A 25,707-nucleotide genomic window follows, 5' to 3' on the forward strand; every position below is an offset into this window, starting at 1 on the left:
CCATATATCAAGCAAGGGAAGCTTCTTACTTGCTGCAGTGTTTATTTAGGGGAAACAACAATACAAATAAAAAGGGGGGGAAAGTATTGAGGGAACACTGGGACATGGGAGCAATGAAGGGGAACTATGAGGGACGTGGTATAATACAAGATATATGGATAGGTAAAATTCAGTAACTTTACCAGGATAGGAGAGATGACTGCTCAAGATGGCTTCTGGTACTAAAAGGGCAGCATGCTGATCTGGGCTGATGGGAAATTAACTGGGACTATACAACCTGAAAAAGGGGAGGAAGAGTCCCGTTCATCTTATGGTGAAAATACAGGGGGGTTGCCATGGCAACTGCCAGAAGCCAAGGGAAAACACAGGGCATAGCAACATTGTTGCAACTACACTGAACAGCAATGGCTGCCTCAGAACAGGGAAATTAACATGCAGAGAGGTTCCAGGACAGATATAATGTGATGACATCTATTCTGAATAATAACCGGTACATATTTGGCATAGTTGCAAGACTAATCAAATCATACCACACTCTTCATGATTAAGAAAATAGACGTTAAGCTGTCAAATTTTAGATGCAGGCGTGTACTGTATGTGGAGAGCACACACGCAACCGTGAAGATGGCGTCTGTCTAAGTATTCGGGAAATTAAGTTATGAGTGTTTTTATATTCAGTCAGACTTTTTTTAAACGTCCGAGGAAAGTGATTTTTTTCCCTTAAGTCATAAATGTCACCCAAGCAGCTGATTTAAAACAGGGGTGGGTCTGTGTGTTTCAATGCAAGAAGGTCTGAGCATAAATGTTGGCATGTTTGTACAGTATATAAAATCAGAATTCAACAGAGGTGTGTTTTGGAATCAGAACACATTTTGTTGCTACAACAGATTTGTGTGCTAGGTGCATAGTTTTTTTTTAATAAGGTGGAATCCATATGTCAGGACATCCTCCTCCCGCCCTACACCGCTTCCTAATTCTCCTGCCTTCCTTGACTCTTTTTTTCCTCTGTCACAGAGGAGGATGTGTCACTGCTGATCTCCTCTTCTCCCTCTACCACTTGCCCTCTTGACCCCACTTCCTCCCATCTCCTAAAACCTCTCGCTCCTACTATAATCCCTATGCTCACCGACATTTGTATCTTCTCCCTCTACTTTGGTACCTTTCTCTCCCCCTTCAACCATGCAACCATTACTAAAAACAGCCAGCTTGACCCTACCTGTCTTTCTAACTATCAACTTGTCTCCCTCCTGCCTGTTGCCTCTAAACTTCTTGAACATCTTGTATTCTCTTGCATGCTCCACTTTCATCCTAGACCGTCTTCAAATCTGTCTTCCCCACTGCTCACTCCACTGAAACAACCCTCACTAAAATAACTAATGACCTCCATGCTGCCAAAGACAGAGGTCATTACACTCTGCTCATATTACTCGACCTGGCAGCATTTAATACTGTGGACCACCCTCTTCACATTCTCCATACTCTTGATATTCGTAACAAAGCTCTGATCTCGTAACAAACCTAGATCTCTCCCATCGTACTTTCAGTGTCTCTTCTGCTAACACCTCTTCCTCTGTCGATCTCTCTGTGGGGGTACCCCAGGGCTCTGTCCTGGGACCTCTCCTCTTTTCACTGTACACACTCTCTAGGTGACCTAATCACATCGCTTGGGTTCAAATATCACCTCTATGCTGACGATGCACAAATGTACTTTTCAACCCCTGACCTTACACCTGCTGTACAGACTAAAACTTCTGAATGTCTCTCTGCGATATCATCCTGGATGGCCCTCTGCTGACTTAAACTCAACATGTCAAAAACATATTTTTTTCATCCCAAACCTGGCTCCACTACCTCCTTCCACATTACTGTTTGAAATTCTGTCATACACCCAGTAGCGCAAGCACGCTGCCTTGGGGTCACACTCGACTCCTTGCTCGACTGCTAAAACTCTGACTCAGGCCCTCATTCTCTCCTGTCTCGATTACTGTAACCTCCTGCTGTCCGGCCTTCCTGCCTCTTACCTGTCTCCCCTACAATCTATCCTAAACGCTGCTGCCAGAATCACTCTATTCTTTCCTAAATCTGTCTCAGCATCTCCCCTGCTGAAATCACTCTCCTGGCTTCCTATCAAATCCCACATCTCGCACTCAATTCTCCTCCTCACTTTTAAAGCTTTACACTCTTCTGCTCCTTCTTACATCTCAGCCCTAATTTCTCTCTCTACACCGTCCCGACTCTTGCGTTCCGCTCAAGGATGTCTTCTCTCTATTCCCTTTTGTATCTAAAGCCCTCTTCCGCCTTAAACCTTAAAACCTTAAACACTGACTGCCCCACACCTCTGGAGTTATTTATATGATTGTCATGTGTATTACTACTGTGAAGCGCCATGTACATCAATGGCGCTATATAAATAAAGACATAAACGGGGACCAGAGACCCTGAAAGATATAATTACATATTTTATTTGCATATTTCTTGGGTGGTGGAAGCGGATAGATATGATTACAATTGAGCAAGGGGTAAATATTAACTAATTGAAAGTACCTTGCGCAGAAGAAAGGTGAGTCAGCTAGAGTAGCCGTGTTTATTAACCCTGGTTGCATATCTAAGTCATGTGTTCACAGGTGTGCTGTTCGTGACAGATGGTATATTGGGACGGATTGGAACTTGGTTACTAATTATACATTATGAAGCTGGAACTAGTCATGTTCTCACCAAGAATCCTTGTCTGTAGTTTAATCACTTCTAAAGTGATAGTGGGATGAAGCAAGTTTTAAGGACCTGTAGTAGATATGCCACAAATGTTTATGAAAAATAAAAGCTGGCCAATATTGTTGTGTAAAATGCCACTGTGGGGAAAGTACTTAAAACTCATTGACCAACACAAGCGTTTTGTAGTGATCAGTGTAGACATCTACACACAAAAAAGATAACCTCAAAGTTCTTTATAAAAATATCAGTTCTTGGTCAGACATTTAGATAGGTGATGCTTGAGTGTGTGCATGTTTTGAGACAAATAGTGTCCTGGTTTCAAATTCTACATATTCGTGCATAAATTTTTTTCTTCTATCCCAGTTCTAGTAGCACACCAAAATAGATGTGATGCTGGGTAGAAGAGGTTTCGAGGTGGCTTTTACTAATCATATGACCTTTGGCTCTTAGGGCCTCGTCACATAAGAGGCAATCCAAGTCGGGTTTTTTATATATATATATTATTATTATTATTATTATTAACATGATTGAAGTTGGGACCCCATGCTTCCAGAGGTACTTGCCTCCATAGGGGGTGTCGGTAGCCACTTCAGAGCTCACAATATGGTGGGCCAATAAGAAGTTGTGACGTCATCCGGTACGCCCTTCCTTTTGCCCCATGTGATGAGGAAGCTGAAAACTGCAGAAAATACCAGCACCCCCTTCGGAGGCAAGTATGTCTGGAAACGGGATCCCCGGAGCTGAAATGAATGGGGTTCTGCTCTGGAGACTCCTAGCTTCAAACCTGTATTAAAAAAATGATGGGGAAGAAAACGCTTGGATTGCTCCTTTGATCAAATGTTAAGGCTATCCAATGTTACTTTACATCAATAATATAGTGGTACAGCAATGCTCTTTTGCTCCAATGAATGATACCTTTAGTCTACAGTATTTTATAAGGCGTTTAACTTTTCTAGTCTTGGTACTGTATCTCAGATATTAACCTGTTGGCAGTTATGGATACATATACAATATTGTTGTAATTGCCTTACTCTAGTGCAGGGGTGCGCAAAGTGGGGGGGGAGCGGGGGCTTCAGAGGGCCCTGTGCTCTTCCCTATGGCATTTAAATTACGCGCCGGGGAATAACGTGAGGCCTCTGCAGTGTCTCCTACCTTCAGCAACGCGCGTCAAATGACACGGGGGGTCAGTGACATCACGTGACCCCGTGCTTCATTTCACGTCACATTTTAGTTAAGGGGGGGCGCAGCACACAAAGTTTGCGCACCCCTGCTCTAGTGCATCAGTAAGAGCCACAGGGGTTTAAGTTTTCTGCTTTTTGGAGAGATTGATCATATTTTTAGGGAATTGTACTAATTAGAAACTCTGCATTGCTGTATAGCTTATCAGTTTTCAGGAGGGGAGGGTCATAAAGTGGCAATGCTTCTTTACATTCTCTGTAATCCAAGCACAAATCTGTACTGATATGACAAACCTCCAGTGTATTTGTCTATCGTTAGCCGTGCTTCAAGCACTTTAAGGTCCAATCCCACATTACTGGCAACAAAATATTTGAGGAATCTTGTACTTCATTAAGCCACTGCAGGGGTGGCCAATTCTGACCTGTTGGTGGCCCTTAAGGACTAGATCAGTCGTTGACTGAGCAACTGTTTGAGCCCTCCTGTGTTGACGCAGGTGTAGAGGGAGAAGGGGGTTGGCCCGGTATTAAAGGGGTTGCACCCCATATGGCCACCCCCTGACCTCACCAGGGAGGCAAGGGGTTAACTGGACTGCGGTCCAGGAATGTGGCTTACACCTTGTCATGTCAGGAAAATGTATGTTCCCCTGTTCCCATGTTCCCATGTTTCATTATAATCCTGTATTTTAATGTTTTAAAGTGCATTTCTGTATCTCCAGTTCTGGAGGTCGCTTAGAGTTGATATTTGGCCAATGTATGGAGTCACTGTAGGCATTAAAAACTGGCAAAATTCGACCCACTGATCCCACCAGAATGGAACTTATTAATATGTGTAGATATTAAAGTGTATATGTATGGTGTTTTGGATCTGCTCTGACAATGAAGACTCCATCTGCTATGCTAATAGGTCATGAAGGGCAGCCGGCTGATTGAGCCTAAGCACTGTGATCAAAAGTTAACTGCCTGATTGTTTACACTAAGTACTAATCAACCGACCAAGTACTAATCGGCAGACTCTGCCACTCTAATTGTTACCTGAGGGTGGAGAATCATCAAACTGGAGTGGTTTGTAAGTGTTATGTCTACACCTACAAACAATGCAGATACTTCATTTGGTAGACTGGTAGTTGCCCCTGATTTAATTATGGGGCTACCCATAGAGTCCCAGTACACATGGGCTAATTAGCTGGGGGGCATGGGTTAATCTGTGTCTCCACGTTAGGGATTGGATACAGATAATTGTTCACCAATAGTCTGTATTCAATGTTAAGAATAGGGTTACACAGGTATATAAACTGTGTCAACCCTACAGTTTTGATTTGTGCTTCTGATTCCACCTGGAATGTCACCGGATTGCTGGAGAATTGCTAGCTGATACTTCTCCATCCCCCAACCCTAAGTAAGTGTTACCTTCTTGCCTGTTAATTCTACTATATTGCTGTGTTCACCTTTTTTAAGGAATAAATATATTTTATTATATCTAAGCCTCGTTCAGTTCAACCCAGATATTTGCTGTTCATTATATCTTGTCATAGGCTACCGTGACAAGCTCTATAATTAACTGGTGGCAAGCGGTGGGATTGAACTGAACCTATATTACAGTGTTCTGTGGGACCCTGTAATATAGTGGGAACTTGAAGGGAATTGCGAGTTCCTGGGACTAAAGATTTTGAACACAGAGTAGTGCAACAGTTAACACAAGTTGGAACACCACCTCACTGCTGCGACCGTGAACCATGAGCGAGGCTGAAGGCTCATCCAACATGAGGACCCGAGCTCAGCTGAAGGACAAGTGCCGTGAATATGGACTGCCCTATGAGAACCAGGAGGTCGCAGACATGGTTGATGCAATCGGTGACTATGAAGCCCGGCTTGCAGAGCCTCAGGATACGGCTCAGCTTGCCCTTATACAACCACCCGGAGATCAGGGAAGGAACCCAATGCCGGGGCGGCGGAATCTCGGGGAGGGAACGAGTGCACCTCCCGGGAGCAGTGCAACAGGAGGGGTACTGGTTGCTGCGGCTACCGGTCCGTTCACCCCTGAAATGTTGGCACTGATTACTGCGTAGGGAGACAGAGGGACACCGGAGGAGCGGCTGCAGTTTATCACTATGGCAGTGAACAGACCCGCTTATTGCCCCCCTGTCCAACCCAACAAAGATGAACTCAAACTGGATCAGCACAGTCTCACCAAGTTTGTGGAAGGTACTGATCAGATCGACAGTTTTCTAAAGAACTTTGAAACACAGTGTCGGCGGTACAAAGTGCTTCACCAGCATAGGGTTGCACGTTTGGACCCCTTACTGTCCGGCTTGGCTAAGCAGACGATGATGGCGCTTCCAGATGAGTATGCTGATGACTATGACCACCTGAAAGAACTGTTACTGTTTCAGTACGGTTTTACCCCTGAAGCCTACCGGGGTAAATTCCGGCAGGAAGAGAGGCAGCCCCTGGAGTCCTATGTTACCTACGTGAACCGCATGGCTTTGTACGGGATACGCTGGGTGGAGGGCTGTGAGGCACAGACTTACCAACGCCTGCTGGACCTCATCTTTCAGGAGCAGCTCATGCAGCAGTGCCCGCTGGCGGTGAGGGCTTGGGTGTACGACAAGAAGCCCAAGACTTACCAGGAGGCGGCGAGGCTTGCAGATGACTATGTGGCCAGCCGAGCCCTGATGACCGCCAAAGCAGTTTCCAAGGTGGCGGCGGCACCGGCCAGAAAGTCTGCCAATAACCCCCCATGGACTCAGAGGCCGCCTGCGGGCAGCAGTCCACCGAAGGCGGGGGAGCTCCGGCACGAGCGCCGATGCTACAACTGCAACCGCCCATGTCACATCAGAACAGATTGCCTGGAACCCCTGCGTTCCGGCGGACCCCATCAGGGGCAACGCACCCCAGCAGCGAAGCCGGTAGCCCGCGTGCGGGTGGTTTCCCCACAGACTCTGTACCGGTCATGGAACCAACGCCCAGCGAGACGTCCCATGCAACGCCTGTCCCAGTTTCATCGGTGCCTACAGCCAGGAGCGGCGAATATCTCAGCGCAGACCTGCAGCAGACGGACGGCCGGAGCAGACATCTCACCACGGTCACAGTCGGTGACCGGCAAGCAGTCGGCTTGATGGATTCAGGAGCTGCAGTGACCCTGGTCCGACCTGATATGGTCCGGGGGGAGGAATTGCTCACAGGCCCTGGAATGCAGATCACTGTGGCCGACGGAGAGCCACGTTTCCTGCAAGTGGCCAGAATCTTTTTGGGTTGGGGGGAGGGCCAGGGTGTGCGGGAGGTGGGGGTTTTACCCGGTTTAGATGCCGATGTTCTTCTTGGCAACGACCTGGGACCGATGACCTGCACCTATGACAGAGTGCCCAAGCCCGCTGCAGTGGCGGCGGTTACCCGGAGCCAGACAGCGGCAATGGCGGCAGGGCCAGTCCCCCAGCCTTTGGGACCAATGTTAGCGGTGGGCTCAGAGGAGCCCGGGGAGGTAAGCCAGGATCAGTTGCAACCACAGACTGACTTACTGTTCCCCCTCACCCTTCCCCATTCTCCGGACAATGACATGACTGGGGGGTGGCCAGAATTAGGAGCCCAGTTTAGTCAGGCAGTGAAGACATACCCTACCCTGGCCGGCGTGAGACTTCGGGCGTCCGAATCTCAGGCATTGGGAAGGCACTGAGCACTGCCTATGGGATAAGGGACTCCTGAATAGAGAAGAAGGGAACCCAGGGATAGAGGAGGGATTGACCAGTAAGCGACAGCTAGTAGTGCCCCAGGGGTACCGACAGCAACTGTTACGGGTAGCTCACTCTATTCCGTTAGCGGGATATCAGAGGGGCAACAGAACGCGAGCCTGGTTATTACAGCGTTGCTACTGGCCGGGGGCATCTCGAGATGTGGGCACTTTCTGCCGCTCTTGTGATGCCTACCAGCGAGTGAGTAAGGCGGGCGACCGTGTGAAGGCACCCCTGAAACCCCTGCCGATAATAGGGGAACCCTTCCAGAAAGTAGCGATGGATCTTGTAGGACCCCTTATGATTCCTAGCAGGTCAGGGAAGCGCTACATCCTGACAGTGGTGGATTTTGCCACCCGGTACCCTGAGGCGGTAGCGCTTGGCACCATAGATGCCAAGACAGTGGCAGCAGCATCGCTGAACATTTTTTCTAGGGTAGGTTTCCCTAGTGAGATCCTAACCGATCAGGGGTCGCAGTTCATGAGTGAACTGTTACATTGTCTCTGGGATGCATGCGGTGTACAGCACCGGCGCACTACCCCTTACCATCCCCAGACAAACGGATTATGTGAGAGGTTTAACGGAACCCTGAAGCAGATGCTTCGGACCTTTATAGAGGCGGAGGGGAAAGTCTTGGAGATTCATTTACAGCATTTGCTGTTTCCTGCGGTACCTCTCGGTAGGCAATCTACAGGCTTTTCCCCCTTCGAGCTACTATATGGCCGCAGGGTACGTGGACCTCGACCTATTCCGTGAGGGATGGGAAGGGGAGGCTACTGCTACTGATGCTTCCGTGATTCAGTATGTAGTAGATCTCCGAGACCGGTTAGAGATGCTCATGGGGGTGGCCCAGGACCACCTCAGGGCCGCTCAGACCAAGCAAAAGCAATGGTATGACCGGAATGCCCGTAGCAGGGAATTCATCCCAGGACAACAGGTGCTTGTTCTCAAACCCACTCGGGGGAACAAGTTGATGGCTGCCTGGTCGGGACCGTACCCGGTCCTCCTAAAGGTGAATGAGTACAACTACGTTGTACAGGTAGAGCCTGAGAGGCATAAGACATATCACGTCAATATGCTGAAAGAATACAGAGCACCGAGTATGGGAGCAGTAATGGCCATTTGTAGCCCACTGCTGGAGGATCCGGCGAGCAATGCTCTGCCTGATCTCCTAGGGGAGGCTAGGCAGGGAAACACTGTGGAGCAGGTAGAGATAGGGGCACAGTTGAGTGCTAGGCAGCAGGTAGAAGCCAGGGACATGCTAGCTAAGTTTAGGACCCTCTTCACTGACATGCCAGGGACCACACATCTCACAAAACACCCAGTGCACACAGGGGATCTGCAGCCTCTGCATAAGCACGCTTATAGAGTGTCAGCACAGGTCAAGACCAGTATGGAGAGGGAGATAGAGGAGATGCTGGCCCTAGGGGTAATTACTCCGTCCCAGAGTCCTTGGGCAAGCCCGGTAGTTCTAGTCCCTAAGAAGGACAAGACCACCCAGTTTTGTGTGGACTACCGCTTGCTCAACGCTGGGATGGTGTCAGATGCCTACCCCATGCCCCGCATGGATGAGTTACTGGATGAACTCGCGGGGGCAAAGTATCTGACCACTATGGATTTGAGCAAAGGCTATTGGCAAATCCCACTGACCCTGGAGGCTAGGGAGAAGTCAGCATTCATCACTCCAAGTGGCCTCTATGAGTTTTTGGTGATGCCATTTGGGATGAAGAATGCCCCGGCTACCTTCCAACGCCTGGTCAATAGGTTACTGGAAGGGATGCAGAGCTATGCCAGGGCTTACTTAGATGACATTGCTGTCTTTAGTAATTCCTGGGACTCCCATTTAGGACATGTAGCTGCGGTGCTGGATAGGATCAGGGAGGCTGGGCTTACCTTGAAACCCACTAAGTGTATGGTAGGGATGGCAGAGGTCCTGTACTTAGGGCACAGGGTGGGTGGAGGGCACCTCAAACCAGAGCCAGCCAAGGTAGAAGCCATAGTTCAGTGGCCTGTTCCAAAAACCAAGAAACAGGTCATGACATTTTTGGGCACAGCAGGGTACTATAGGAAGTTTGTCCCACAGTACAGCGCCGTGGCCAAACCTCTGACTGATTTGATTAAGAAGCAACTGCCTGTGCTTATCACCTGGACTCCTGCCTGTGAAACTGCTTTCCAGGCACTGAAAACTGCGCTTGCTGGGGCCTCCATACTGGCTGCCCCAGACTATACCAAACATTTCCTCATACAGACTGATGCCTCGGACTATGGCATTGGGGCTGTGTTGAGCCAAGTGGGGGACGATGGTAGAGAGCACCCTGTGGTGTACCTCAGCCGAAAACTACTCTCCAGAGAAGTGGCCTATGCCACCATTGAGAAAGAGTGCTTGGCCATTGTGTGGGCACTCAAAAAACTCCAGCCCTATGTGTATGGAAGGGCTTTCACGGTCCTCACAGACCACAACCCCCTGAGTTGGCTGCAGAGGGCATCAGGGGAGAATGCCCAGTTGCTAAGGTGGAGCTTGGCCTTGCAAGAGTTTGAGTTTACGATTCAGCACAAAAAGGGTAGTGAAAACAGCAATGCTGATGGACTTTCATGTCAGGACTATCCCTCTGAGACTGAGTTCATTAATGGTGCCAGCAGTGCCCCACTCCCCGTTAGGGCCAGTGGGCCACAGGTCACCCATTAAGAAGGGGAGGTGTAGAGGGAGAAGGGGGTTGGCCCGGTATTAAAGGGGTTGCACCCCATATGACCACCCCCTGACCTCACCAGGGAGGCAAGGGGTTAACTGGACTGCGGTCCAGGAATGTGGCTTACACCTTGTCATGTCAGGAAAATGTATGTTCCCCTGTTCCCATGTTTCATTATAATCCTGTATTTTAATGTTTTAAAGTGCATTTCTGTATCTCCAGTTCTGGAGGTCGCAGAGAGTTGATATTTGGCCAATGTGTGGAGTCACTGTAGGCATTAAAAACTGGCAAAATTCGACCCACTGAGCCCATCAGAATGGAACTTATTAATATGTGTAGATATTAAAGTGTATATGTATGGTGTTTTGGATTTGCTCTGACAATGCAGACTCCATCTGCTATGCTAATAGGTCATGAAGGGCAGCCGGTTGATTGAGCCTAAGCACTGTGATCAAAAGTTAACTAGTGATGAAACCAGAATGATTTAGATAGGCGCTAAATAAAAGTGCAGTGGTATAATGATAGATTCACACAGGAAAAAATATATAAGTAACTTAAACGATGTCTCAACCTTCCTGTGGGGGATATGTACAGATCCCCCTCAAATGGAATGGATACAGGTGGTTGGAAGGGAGCCACAGTCGCAGGAACATCCAAAAAATAAAAGGAAATATAATAGTGCAATATGTTGTGATAAAGCGAATTTTGAGATGTCTTGGCTCTATAGAGTGTCTACTTACAATAAGTAGGTGTATAAAAAGCGTATTGCAAAGTAAGGTGGTGTGTAGCAGGCTGCAGAGACAGGATCCTCGCGAGTTTGAGGTGAAGGAGATCTCACTCAGGTACACATGCCACAGGAAAAGATACAGAAAAGACCATAGTACAGATCGGACAAAATCAGTTTGTATTAAAAGCAGGGTAAAAGTTGTACTTACAATAAGTACATAAACAATGTACACGTAGCGTTTACTTTAGAGGTGAAACCGGCGTCTATGTGGGTAGCCTCTAGCTTCTGCAACTCCCTGTCCTCCTCGTCGGATCGCGATGACTGGCGTCTGACGTCACTACCGGCGCAGGGGTGACGGCTTCCGATCCGGAACACAGAGGTTGGCAGACAGCAGGGGGACCGCAGACTAGGCACCTTCTCCTTCTGGGCAGCTGTGCAGGCTGCAGGAATAGGCTCAACGCGTTTCGCTGTGTTACACCACAGCTTCCTCAGGAGCAAGTCTTGCTCCTGAGGAAGCTGTGGTGTAACACAGCGAAACGCGTTGAGCCTATTCCTGCAGCCTGCACAGCTGCCCAGAAGGAGAAGGTGCCTAGTCTGCGGTCCCCCTGCTGTCTGCCAACCTCTGTGTTCCGGATCGGAAGCCGTCACCCCTGCGCCGGTAGTGACGTCAGACGCCAGTCATCGCGATCCGACGAGGAGGACAGGGAGTTGCAGAAGCTAGAGGCTACCCACATAGACGCCGGTTTCACCTCTAAAGTAAACGCTACGTGTACATTGTTTATGTACTTATTGTAAGTACAACTTTTACCCTGCTTTTAATACAAACTGATTTTGTCCGATCTGTACTATGGTCTTTTCTGTATCTTTTCCTGTGGCATGTGTACCTGAGTGAGATCTCCTTCACCTCAAACTCGCGAGGATCCTGTCTCTGCAGCCTGCTACACACCACCTTACTTTGCAATACGCTTTTTATACACCTACTTATTGTAAGTAGACACTCTATAGAGCCAAGACATCTCAAAATTCGCTTTATCACAACATATTGCACTATTATATTTCCTTTTATTTTTTGGATGTTCCTGCGACTGTGGCTCCCTTCCAACCACCTGTATCCATCAAAAGTTAACTGCCTGATTGTTTACACTAAGTACTAATCAACCGAGCAAGTACTAATCGGCAGACTCTGCCACTCTAATTGTTACCTGAGGGTGGAGAATCATCAAACTGGAGTGGTTTGTAAGTGTTATGTCTACACCTACAAACAATGCAGATACTTCATTTGGTAGACTGGTCGTTGCCCCTGATTTAATTATGGGGCTACCCATAGAGTCCCAGTACACATGGGCTAATTAGCTGGGGGGCATGGGTTAATCTGTGTCTCCACGTTAGGGATTGGATACAGATAATTGTTCACCAATTGTCTGTATTCAATGTTAAGAATAGGGTTACACAGGTATATAAACTGTGTCAACCCTACAGTTTTGATTTGTGCTTCTGATTCCACCTGGAATGTCACCGGATTGCTGGAGAATTGCTAGCTGATACTTCTCCATCCCCCAACCCTAAGTAAGTGTTACCTTCTTGCCTATTAATTGTACTATATTGCTGTGTTCACCTTTTTTAAGGAATAAATATATTTTATTATATCTAAGCCTCGTTCAGTTCAACCCAGATATTTGGTGTTCATTATATCTTGTCATAAGCTACCGTGACAGCAGGGATATCTTTAAAACCTGACCTATTGGTGACCCTTGAGGACTGGAATTGGTCTCCCCTGAGCTACTGTAACCGTGCTAAAATCAAAGATTAGGTAGCTTTTGTTTACCTGGAAATTGAGTGGAAATTGCATTTGTTAGCGGCCTCAGAATTGGGATTGTTTGCCCGTCAAGTGTTTTTATTTACTCTTGGTCCACCATGCCCATATCAGAGAGCCAAAAGAAATAAGGGGGAAGGAATAAAATAGGTGGACTGGATGGGCAAATTCTTGTTAACCACATACGAACATCCGACAAAAGGGAGTAGGCACAATTAACCCCCTCCCAAGTCTTGGTTAACGATATACTGTATACAAAATAAGTTAAAAATTATTCAAAAATACTTGTGAGATGTGGTTACAGTTTAAAAAAAAAAAGGCATCAATCACCATGTGACCCTTAAACTTGTTGCTGCCATACGTGCACGGGGTCTCCGGAGCTGAAACCCGTTAATTTCAACTCCAGGGACTCCCTGCTTTTAAAGATACTACTTACCTCTGAAGGGGGTGCCTGTATCTCTGCAGTTTTCTACAGTTTACAGCTCCCGCGTCACATGAGCCAATAGGAAGCCGCCCCGGGTAACGTCACGCCTTCCTATTAGCCCGCATTGAAAATCCACCATAATGTGAACCCTGGAACGGCTACCGGCACCCACTACTGAGGTAAGTATCTGCGGAAGCAGGTGGTCCCCGGAGCTGAAATGAACAGGGTTTCACTCCGGAGACACCCTGCTTCAATCCTGTATTCAAATTTTTGAAAAACAAATGGGGAAAAAAGCATGCATAGATTGCCGCTTTAAGCAAGTTTTACAGCACTTCCGCAGGATGGAATGTACCCTGTGGAAGTGGGTACTTAATATGCTAAAATCCCTACTTCATTCACTGCCAGTACTGTTTACTATAACTTAATATACCATAACAATATATCTTCTTTTTTTTTTCTCCCCCCCATTAGACGAATGTTATGGCTGAATTAAGCAAATGGAGACTTACCATAATTGAGCAACACAAATCAGAAATGAAAAAACAAGGAGAAAAGCATGCAGAACATATGACTCAGCTGAGCAACCAGATGGACAACCTTCAGGAGCTTCTACAGACATATGAGACTTCCACGAAGAGAAAAGATGAGGTAATTTTTTTTTTATGGGGTTGTTCAGAATTGCATATTAATTAAAAACTAGAAAGGGTATATTCAGTTAATTCCATCAAAGGGGCTTATTCAATAAGCTCCGAATCGACCGATCGTGAAAAACATTTCTTCCAGGCTTATTGCAGAAGCCCTGAAAGGGTCCAGACACGCACTTATTTAATAAAAATTATGCAAAATTTAAATCCTGTCACATGCTGGCGTGTGTTTCAGAACCTGAGGATAATATGCCAATTATATTAGTTGTGTTCTTTTACATTGGGCCTTACAGTGTTATTGTTTATTTGTATGTATTGAGGGAACAGCACTCACAGTTCAGGTAGATGTATCACTTATTGACTGGAGGGGGGGTGCACAATGACTGCCCACTTGCTGCCGTAATGACAACTATGGCTTATTATTAATATTATTTAGTTGCCATGTGAATAGCTATTGACATATGTTGGAGTGTTTTCAAATAGAAAGTTGTTTATTTGAGTAATTTTCCTCTTACCATGTATTGTATGTCTTTATTTATATAGCGCCAAAAGTGTACTCAGCGCTTCACAAAGAATACATTACAGGGAATTATAATAATGCAATAAGTGCAGCAAAATCAGACAAGAGGAAAGGAAATCCCTGCCCCAAGAGCTTACTATCTAAGAGTTTTGATGGGGAATTTACAGAGACAGTAGGTGAGGGAATAAGTGCTGTAGATGGCAGTGCTTAGTCACAATGAGTGGTAGGAGTGACTGAATGTGGGACAGTAACCATGAGTTCAGACTATTGGGATGCTTGATTTGTGGGGAAAGTTTTAAGGTTAGTCAAATAACTTAAGGGTTAACACACTTTACAGGGGAAGAGATAGCAGGGAGGCATGGGTGAAATCAGTTGTGTATGTCTGGCTTAGGGGAGATACCCTGTAGCAGGAATGAGTAGATAGAGGGTGTGAATAGAGGATAAGTGGGAGTGCTTTTTATTGAGGGGTAAAGAAGTTGTTGGGAGAGAGGTGTATAAATAATGGTGTAGTGGGGAAGTTGGCGAGAACAGAGACGTTCATGAAGGAGTGAGGAAACAGTAACCATGTGAAATTAATTATTGGAAACAAAGGTAATAAGGTTTACAGGCCATCTTAAAAAATGAAGGGAACATTCTCTGATTACAACAAACCTTTGGAACATCATCAAATATCTGTGATTGAGTTTATGACGAAGCGGCTACAGACTGTATTGATAAACGATTGCAAGAGTTTTCTGAAAGAAAATCATAGGCTCAATGGGCTTTTATTGAAAAATGAGTTTGGGAATGTTTAAATTCTAGTTCTGTTGTATATGTAGCCAGTCTTTTTAAAACCAGAGACAGAACATAAAACACAGACAAAGCTCAGTTTTTAGCACATCCAGTGAGACTCATACACGGTACAGTGCCTAAATATATATGTATAATTATCTAATAAGTAAAATGGTCTTTTAGTTTGACATTTTTGGCCAAAATTGTTGTAAGCCCCTGAGCCAACGCCAAGGCAGACCACATATCAGGGGTCCCTAACGCTAATATAAATTCTTAATAACCTGTGTAATAACAGGAAGAATGATTTATAGTAAATCTGTCAATATTAGTTGCAAAGTTCTGAGTCTGACTGAAGCTTTTATTAACCTGTACATTACCAGGAAAAGCACTCTGTATTAGAGATGTCACAGCCAAACTGCAAGCAGGCAAGTTCCCCTGAGTGGAAGATGCTATGGAGTGAGCCCATAACCATTTAAATGTGGGAGGGGGTGAGCTTAAATTAGGAAGGAGGTTGCCACCCTCCAATCAGCCATGACTAGCTGGACAAGAATTGTAATCATTCTTCCAGTTATTACACAGGTTATTAAGAATTTATATTAGCGTTAGGGACCCCTGATATGTGGTCTGCCTTGGCGTTGGCTCAGGGGCTTACAACAATTTTGGCCAAAAATGTCAAACTAAAAGACCATTTTACTTATTAGATAATTATACATATATATTTAGGCACTGTACCGTGTATGAGTCTCACTGGATGTGCTAAAAACTGAGCTTTGTCTGTGTTTTATGTTCTGTCTCTGGTTTTAAAAATATATATTGCCATGCTCAGTAGCACTCCTCTGTGACACTCATATGCTTATATATATGTTGTGGTCATTTTGGGGGTTCAATAGGAGCTTGTTAGGTGTCCAGTATATGTAGCCAGTCCCCTACTCTGCCCCGGTGCGGGGAACTGGCCAGCTGCTCGGCGGGAGTGCGTGCGGTCGGGGGAAGTGGTGGCGGCCATTGCGGAGCTTGGCGCGCATGCGCCTTCGGAAGCCATCTTGGATTGCCTGAAAGGGGCTTTACAGGACTTGCGAGACAGCGCGCAAGCGGCCATCTTGAATTAAGGATATCCTGTGCAGGACTAACAGAGCATAGGCAGTGTGACGGAGGCATCCAAGGAAGAAGGTAGAGTCCAGGGAGCCGTAGCTTCCTGGACTAGGCCTAGACCTTGCCCCTAGGCCCCAGCTAAGCCATGAGCCACTAGAGCTCCGTATTGTAGGGAACCAGATGGGGACCCTCCCCACCATAGTGCTACTTTACTACGCCGTTAGCCGGACGTCTACGCGGTGGACTGTGACCTGGGACCCGTGGCAGCACCGGAGAGGAATCCTTTTGCTGGAAATAACCACGCGGACTGCTCCTTGGACAAGGTGTGAGGGAAATTGTTGGAGGCCCCATTATGTGGGACCGAAGACCGCATCCTACCGTCACTATACCCTGGTCAGGCCTGTGATCAGGAAGGTACCCACCGTGCACCATCAATTCACGGGTAGCGCTACCTCACATTTGGGTGCGGGATTGTTCTGTGTTCACCAGGTGTTTAGGTGCTGCACAGAAAGAGAGAGAGCTCACCCCAGGCTTCCAGAAGCTGAGGCTTAGGCCTCCTGTGAGCTGACGGGTACAACAGCACACGTAGTCGCCCGCGGGGTTCCTTTAGGCATAGGGATAGGGTGCTACATATAGGTACCCAAATTCAAAATATAGGTACCCAAATTCTAAATATAATTAAAATCACAGAACGCCAATTATGTATTCCTGTAGCAAGATATTCTTTAAAGTAGAGGAAATTACATAGTCTCCCTTCCTGTGCATCTATGATTTGATGAGCTAAAGGAACATGTTGGCTACCCAAAATATTGTTACTATAAATTGTAGCTTTTTCACTGAAACGTTTTTACTGATAAATGTGTTCATACATTCTTAGATTAATATGGAAGAGATGCTCCCTCTTGGCCTCAGGATGTAAGGATGCTATTTTATCTAACCTGGTGTTTATATGAGTAGCTCAGTGATAATGTCACTGCTTTTAAAGCGGGTGAACTTCGTTTGAAGCCCATTGTCCGTTCACCCTGTGAAGTTGGGCAAGTCACTTTATCTTCCTGTGTCTCAGCTCCCAAAATCAATTGTAGGCTCTTTGGGACAGCGCCTTCAATATGTGTTCAAAAAATATCTATGTATCATTGTTAATATTTAGTTCAACTCTACTAAAATAGGGTTTTTTTTTACCCCCTTATGAATATTTACATTTACTATGTACTGTATGTATATATGTCTCTCTTTATTTGTATAGCATGTGACAGAAACCAGGGGATGGTAATAAATTCCGTATATAGGGCTCCCAGGATACTGAACAGTTTCTATCCTGTTTGGCCTGGGAGTGCAGCCTTATAATACATGCACTCCATCCCACAGTTTGGCAAGCGCTGGAACTGAGGGATGAGAGATCCAGACCAGAGTTTTTCTGCTGCCTGATTTCTGTCACCTGTCATGCTAATTAGAAATCAGGTATGTAAGACTGATTTCCTGTTTGCTCTTCCCTCTCCCCAAGAGCCTGGAGGCTGGAAGGCTGCTGAACTACAGAGGGGAGAAGCCTCTTCCCCAAACAGGTTCAATCTTTCTGTTCATTTGTCTAAGTCTGCAAAAGTACCTTGTTTTGTTGTTGGAAGTGGAAAAGCCACTTCCAACCCTGAGTCACGGATATCTAAGTTAAGTTATCGCTCAGTTGAGCAGCTTTTTGTTTGGCTTTGTTTTCTGTTTTCACTGTGGCAGTCTCAGTGCCTGGGACTAAATAAACCAGGCATAGCCTGTTTAAAGGAACAGTACGTGACGTCTCATCATTTAACCTACCCTAAAAGACCGTGTTCTAACAGTCCCGGACAGACGGCGGAGCCCCGGAGTAAGTCTTTGTCACAAGCACCATACATGTACATGGCGCTTTTAATACACGTGACAAAACAATGGGAATAAGTGCATCACACATAAAAGAAACCGTAAGGAATCCTAGCCCTGAAGACCTTACAATCTAAGTGGTAAGTAGGGAGAACTTGTAGAGGCAGTGGGAACTGTCTACTAAGTGTGTTTGCAAGGGGTCACGATTAATGAATACAAGACTTAAAGTATTAACCAAGGGAGCTACCCAAATGATTAATTAGAGGTGTTTTAAGATGGGCCTTAAAGTGGAGAGAGCGAGAATGATTGACAGATATTGAGTTGTTTTAATGAGTAACAACACAATAGTATGTATTCATTACAAAAATTGTATATTGAGGTCAGAGAGGTTTTTTTTTAAAAGTCTTAGTGGAATATTAAAATAGTACTGCTTCACGTATCTACTTTTTATTTAAAGTGTAGGAATTGGTAAATCACTTCTGCATTATATTTACTTCCGAAACTGTAATATTAACTATTATAATAATGTTTCCTAGGACATATTGACGTGTGTGTATGGTTTAAGGCTTTGGTTAGTCCACTCAACCCTAGTTCAGTGCACATACTGTATATGCAGATGTAGCAGCCCACGGCTAATGTAAAAGTGTGACTTCTCTTGCTGGTGTGTTGTGTATATCCTGCTGCAATGTGCTACCGGGAGATACATCTGTAAATGTGAAATCCTATTTGTGATGGGTAGTGTTTATATATGTATGTGTATCCATCAGCACAGATTGTGTATGCATAAAGATTATGCGTTTAAGTGATTGATTGTAGAATTGCATTTACATATTGCTCCTGCTCTGCATGGGAACAGTAAAAATGTGTGCAGTGGGAAGACTACAAAGGTGATTGATTAAGGCTAATGACAATTACAGATTGCATGAAAACTGCTCTGAAGGAATAGTCGTTTCATTGAATATGATTGTTTACTTTTGCTAATCAGTTGTTCATTATAATAAACGTAATTATTCAAAAGAACTGTTATGCGTTTATACTGCTCTGTTTATGAAAATAACACAACCACTGGCATCTTGGCCATGGGCTGAATTGCTTTATATCAGTTCACAGGAAAGACGCCATCTGTTATGGGGTGTGTGACATGCCACTGAAATAGGAAATATCAACATACAGGTCTCTGCTGTTAGAAAACATACTTAATCTCCAGGAAAAGTCTGACTTGAGTAGTTAACACCAGGAATCAGGATTCCATGCAGGCAGATTTGGAATTTAAATGAGCCAATTGAACTAAATTATGTATTTCCATTAGATGTCCCATGGTTCTCAGACTGTTTTAGATGAGTATGTTTTTCTAGGTCTCGAAATGTTAGGTGTAATCTTTTGAAGTCTAGTTTAAAAGTGTTTTCTGAAAATTGGCGTTAGTTTTTGATTATTTAATATTTTATGTATGAGGAAAAAAAATAGAAGCCGTTTTTATAGAGCATTTTAGATCATGGTGGTTACTATGCAAAAGCAATATAAAGCTAATTTTTCCGGATTATGGAAAAACATAAAAAATCTATTTATTTCAGCTTGCACTGAAAATGTATTGCATATCAGTGATTACAGTTTCAAAATGTGGGGAAACAGTTTCAGGCGGGGAGAATCCTGCTTGTGCAGCCAACAGAACATAGACAAACAAATTCCTCCAAAATGCAGGTCTCCTCTAGGACAGAGGCACAAAGTTGAGCTCTACTCACAAGTTCACAATACAATTCTTAATTTATTGTAACAGCCAACAGCAGAGGAGAAACAACGTTTCACGTCCCATATGGACCTTTCATCAGATCATCAAACATTTGAACACTCCTGAGTCAATTCAAATAGTCCTCACAGGTTCAATATCTTTTATAGCCTCTTAAATATTGTATAGTGTTTATATGCAGGGCGTGTGTGTAGGCATATGGATGGACTTTGTAACATTATCAATATGTGTTCAACTTAAAAACTGCTATTTGGCCTAGGCTGCGCTTATAGTGCCTTGCGACGGCGCTCCAAAACAAATTAATTGACTCCGTCGCAAGCGCTTATAGTAAGCGAGACGGAGCGACGTCGCGTCTAAAATTTTTGAAAGTCCGGGTAAATTTGATTTTTTTAGAGACAGTTACCTGTGGCGACTGGCTCTAAACCAATCAAATTACGCGGCCCTCCCCAAGTGACGTCACTTCCTTGTCGCTAAAAGTTTAATTACAACTTTTGCCGGTGGCGACGGGTAATTTCATCGGTCGCGTCGCCAGCACTATACAGTAAGTGCGCCCTAAGCCGTCATGAAAAAAATCGGCAGGCCTTTTTAAATCGCCTGTGTTTTTAGCGTTGCTATCACGGTATTCAGAAAGTTTCTATTACCTGTGATGGCGAAATTCACAAAACGGGCAAGTAGCTGGCGACGTGATGATCGCCTCTCAGAAAAGGGCCTCTCCCTGCACATATCTCACCAGCGATCAAACGTTTTTAATATACATTTTAATACATTTTAATACTAGTGTAGATGAGCAGGGGATCTCCGGAGCAGAACCACATTGATTTCAGGTCCAGGGACTCCCTGCTTCCCGAGATACAGGCTCCGTTATCCCTTTAAAGTGATGTCACATTCTTTTGAACTAATGTAACCTATCACATGGTAGAGCAACCAATGGGATTGTCTTCAATCCCATTGGCTGTAATAGCATTTGATATAGCCATGTGGTTTTAAGGCTGTGACGTTCCTCCCTTGGAGATGACATCACATCCTTTAAAAAAAAAGAGGCAGACACGATAGTGTCCAATCAGATTGGAGCGGTACCATCTGACCTGAAAATGTGACATCACAGGCCCTATATAAGGCATGGACGTCTCATTTAACAGTAAGAAGATGACGAGACAACATCCTTTGGGACTTGCCATGGGGTTGGATCGACAGATGAAGAAAGAAGATTAAAGAAAAGAAAGGAATAATGACAGAAGAAAATAGAAGAATTGTGTTACCTGTTCCGGCTCTTCAAGCTGGATGACGTCGCGGTACGAGAGCTTTCAAAAACACCGGGATTCGGAGGGTCAACACTTCTAAAGGTAAGAAACATATTGAATGTATGTAATTGTATTTTTACAAGTAATTTTTTTTATTGTATTTTTTTCTTTGTTTTTCATTGCCCTTTGACTGATAATGTATTAATCTGTGCCCGTTTAGGGTACAGATAAATACAGTGACAGCCAATGCATTTTTTGGCAAATGTTTTTTTTTTCGATTTGTTTTTTCTTTTTCGGTTTATTGTTTGGCTTAAATTGTTTGTAATTTGGATGGCTTGTTTTTATTTCATTTTCCGATTTGAGTGTTTTTAATTATTTCTTTTGTTGGCTACTGGTTTTAATTGGTGTGTTAGCTAGTGGTTTTATTAATTAATTTATTTGGCTAATGGTTTAAATTAATTGATTTGTTGGCTAGTGCTTTTATGTATTGAATTGCTTGTTTGGCTAGTGGTTTTATTTCTTGAATTGTTTGCTTGGCTAAGTGTTTATTGAATTGTATTCAAGAGGCACTTTATTGATGCACACCGTGGCTAATTTAAAACTTAACATTTATTATGTCTGCTATTAATATTTTAGAGCACATGTGAACAAATTAATTTGATTTGATTTGACCACTATAGTGATGGGCAGAGAACTGACTATCTAAATATAAACGCTGTGACTAACACAGCACAGCTCTAACATCACTGTATAATTTTACTTCTGATCTAGTACCTAGGATACAACATGAATGGTATGTGGGAGTAGTTCAATTGCTGGTGGGTGGTAGCAGTGCAGACAAATGTAGGCTGTTGGCATGCATGTAAATAAATGAGTTGTCTAATAATTGGAGTATACAGATTAGTACCCCTGCATAAATGTACCGAACTGTGTCCTATTGCACAATCATACCATGCTTCTAAAGTTTTGTCTCAAGATATAAAGTTGGAATATTGGGCTGTTGCAAACTGCAATAGGGGGTGGGGGGGGAGAATGCCGAAAAAAATGGTAACTTACCGAGGCTTACTGAATAGTAAGTAGGCCTTTTGGGCGAAAGCATAGGCCCCTGCATATTAAGAATGTATTTTAACTCTGTGGAACCGCAGCCAAGGGCGGTTTGGGCCGCTGGAAAATGGAGCAAATGGCCATAGGATGATGCCGCCTTGTGTGTGTGTGTGTGTGTGTGTGGTTTTAAGGGGGAGCTTTTTGGCAGTCACAGAGGCCCCACGCTCTTCCCCACAAACTGATTATCGGTTTCAGAGCACAGGGCCTCTTTAAGTGTCTCGTACCAGAGCGACATCTCCTCCTGCAGCGTCGCATTGTTATTGCGACCCGACGACACGTGGCATTACAATCTGATGTTGATGCGTCGCTATGACAACACAACGTCATGACGCCGCGTCATTGGAGGAGGGCCGGTAAGACTGATATCGTTCGGGCTGATATTTATCTCCAATCCGCCCCTGTCCTCAGCCCACTTACATTGATCTGTGGTTCCAACAAATCTGTGACTGTAAAATGCTAAAAAAAAATATAACATCGTGTAGTTTCTCAATATATAACTTGCTTAAATCATTATATATAGCATAAAATATATGCCATTACCAGATTTTATGGGTTGTGTGTTTTTTGTTGTTTTTTTTTTAACCTACTGCTGGGTATCTTGTGGAGAGCCTCTGGGTTGAAAACCACAGCTTTACAGTTTTAAAGTTGTTGTCACATTTATTTTCAAGCTTTATTTCCCGATTTGAATTTGATTGTGTTGCATACAAGGTTAGAGGCAAACCAAATAGGTCATGTTTTGTATAATGTGTAGTCAATATTATGTGTATAAGCCTTTTGATCCTAATTTGTATGTCCAATGATATGATCTAACAGACGAAATGAACAATAACATTGGTAAATTTGAAGAAGTCTCATCCTGTCCCACACCCAGTATCATAATTACACCCTTCTCAAAAGGCATGCATTATCTATTAAATGTTGGTGGAAAACTCTGAAAACCTGTACACCAACCACCGCTCATTCTAATAGCCAACATCACAAACTTACAGCCTGCAAACAATTAATCATATTTTTATTTATACTGTCACTCTCTTTAGCAGGTGATATTGAACTCAACCCAGGCCCTCCCTTTTCAACTGTGTCTCCTACCCCTGAGAAAGTCCCTTTCAAATGCTGAAAAGGGCTATCTGTCTCCCATTTTAAATATTCATAGCCTGTTGTCCAAACTGGATGAACTATAAGGGCATGTTTCCTTGAGTATAAACCCAACACCATCATTATCACAGAAACACGGCTAACTCCTAAAACCCTCGATGCAACTATCGCCATTCTAGGAAAGATAAGTGGAAGAGAGGAGGAGGGGTATTACTTTATATTGAAGACACCTTACAATTTACACTGCTAAATTGCCCCCAAGCCCACCCTCTTTTGAAATCCTAGTTGGAAAAATTTGCCTCCCGTTCTCCGAGCGTATTCTCATTGCTGGCATCTACTGCCCCCCTAAAGCCCCACTTCAATTCCTGAATGATATCACTCAGTTTCTTGGCTAAATTTCCTCTCTGAACGGGACGTGTGAGTTGTTCGTTCTTGGGGATTTCAACCTCAATAAGCTTGACCCTAAAACTAAAAAAAAAAATCCAGACAGCTCAAGTCACTAAACCTAACCAAACTAATTTCCCAACCCACACGGACAAACCTAAAATCTCACAACCATTCCTTGCTAGACTGGATTCTATCTTCTAGTCCCAACAGAATCCAATCCTATGGTGTTCTACCTCACATTTTCAGTGACCATGCAAACGTGTACTGTGTACGGAAAATCGGATCACTCAAATCAAGCCCTAAAGTTCTGCTCACTAGAACATTTAGAAACTTTAACCCACAACATTTCTGGCTGATCTTACCAACTGCCCTTGGTACAGAATCTATTTAATTCCCGACACTGATTCTGCGCTTGATTATTTCCAAGCAGAGTTCTTAAAGCTCTGTGATACCCATGCTCCACTACGCAGAATAAGAGAATGGGGGGCCCACCGCCCATGGGTTACAACCGACCTTATTGCGAATTACCATTTTAGGAATGCCTTGTGGAAAAGCTACAAAGTAACTGGCACTACTAAGGATCTTAACTACAAATGCCTGCAGAATACACGTATAAGGTAAACGACATGGAAAAGCCCAATATTACTCTTACAATATATTACAGCCTTTTTGCACTCATAACTATCTAATATCACAAATTATGAAATTACTCTGCCAAACCCAGCTGACATTGCAAATGCATTCAATGAATACTTTGTGGGTTGTGCTACTTCCCTATAAGCAAAGCGCAACCCAAACTACATACATGAAGCTCATTCTGGGAAAACACCTATAGCCCCATTCTCTCCCAACACTGCCCACAATTTTCAATTTGCCCCAGTATCTGAAGAGGAGATTACTCAAGCAATCAAAACTAAGCAGCCAATGTGGACCTGACTTACTGCAATCAAAGTTCCTACGACTTGATGCCCCAGCTATTGCCATACCGCTTGCTTCCCTAATCAACTCTATTTTGTCTACAGGCCATATCCCTAAAACCTGGAAAACTGCCAGAGCTATCTCAATCTTCAAAAGTGGGGACAAAAACTCTCAAATTACAGGCCAATCTCTCTTTTCCCAATACTACCCAAAGTCATGGAAAATTGTGTCACTCCCAATTAAGTGATTACTGTACGAAGACCAATTTCCTTTACCAAGACAAATTTCTTTTACCAACTTCAATCTGGTTTTTGCCCAAAACACTCCACAGTAATTACCCTCCTAAAAGTTTGCAGTGAGATTAAGTGTGGAATGGAACTGGGACAATATACTGGTGCAATATTCCTCTTATTTTGCAAAGGCTTTTGTTACTGTTGATCATGTTATCTTGCTAAACAAGCTTCAGTACTCTGGAATAGGGGGAACATGCTTTAAACTGGTTTCACTTCTACCTATCAGGTAGATCCCAACATGTGTCTTGTATCTATCTTGGGCTCTAACGCCAACCCCTTGGATATCACCTGTGGTGTCCCGCAATGCTCTTTTCTGGGGCCCCTTCTCTTTTCAGTGTTCATCAATGATCTACCTACAGCTTGTAAGGGAGCTTCAATGCACACGTATGCAGATGACACAATCTTATATGCACACAGCCCTAGCCTCTCTGAGCTTGGACACATACTTCAATCTGATATTTCGAGATTTGAAAATTGGATTTCCTAAAACAAACTTTTTTTTTAAACACTGACAAGACTGTAACAATGGTATTTGGGACCAAGGCTACATTTCTAAAGCTACCAATGATGGAGCTACAGATCAGAACCAACTCGAATACCATCCTAGCCCCAGTCACTAGTTTTAAATATCTGGGCATATGGTTTGACTCCCATTTATCATTTGGGTGGAACATTGATACCCTGATATCTAAAACCTATGTCATGCTACGCGTACTTTATAAGAACAAATCCTCCCTAAACCAGCTGTTCAGAGAGCGCATTTTGTTCGCAATCCAGGAGGAGCATATAAGGG

General features: G+C 44.3%; 1 protein-coding gene across 5 annotated transcripts in view; it reads left to right on the forward strand.

The window, feature by feature from the left end:
- Window positions 1-25,707, forward strand: part of POC5 (POC5 centriolar protein) — a 75,407-nt gene that overhangs the window by 31,603 nt on the left and 18,097 nt on the right. For 4 of the 5 annotated variants that reach the window (XM_075591347.1, XM_075591331.1, XM_075591341.1 and 1 more), the window contains one exon: window positions 13,738-13,914. The exons of the other annotated variant lie outside the window; for it this stretch is intronic. In XM_075591347.1, coding sequence (XP_075447462.1) covers window positions 13,738-13,914 — 177 coding nt within the window. The remainder of the gene's footprint in view (window positions 1-13,737; window positions 13,915-25,707) is intronic. 5 annotated transcript variants of the gene reach the window in all.

Source organism: Ascaphus truei, chromosome 1, assembly GCF_040206685.1.
Source record: "Ascaphus truei isolate aAscTru1 chromosome 1, aAscTru1.hap1, whole genome shotgun sequence".
NCBI classification, from domain to species: Eukaryota; Metazoa; Chordata; class Amphibia; order Anura; family Ascaphidae; genus Ascaphus; species Ascaphus truei.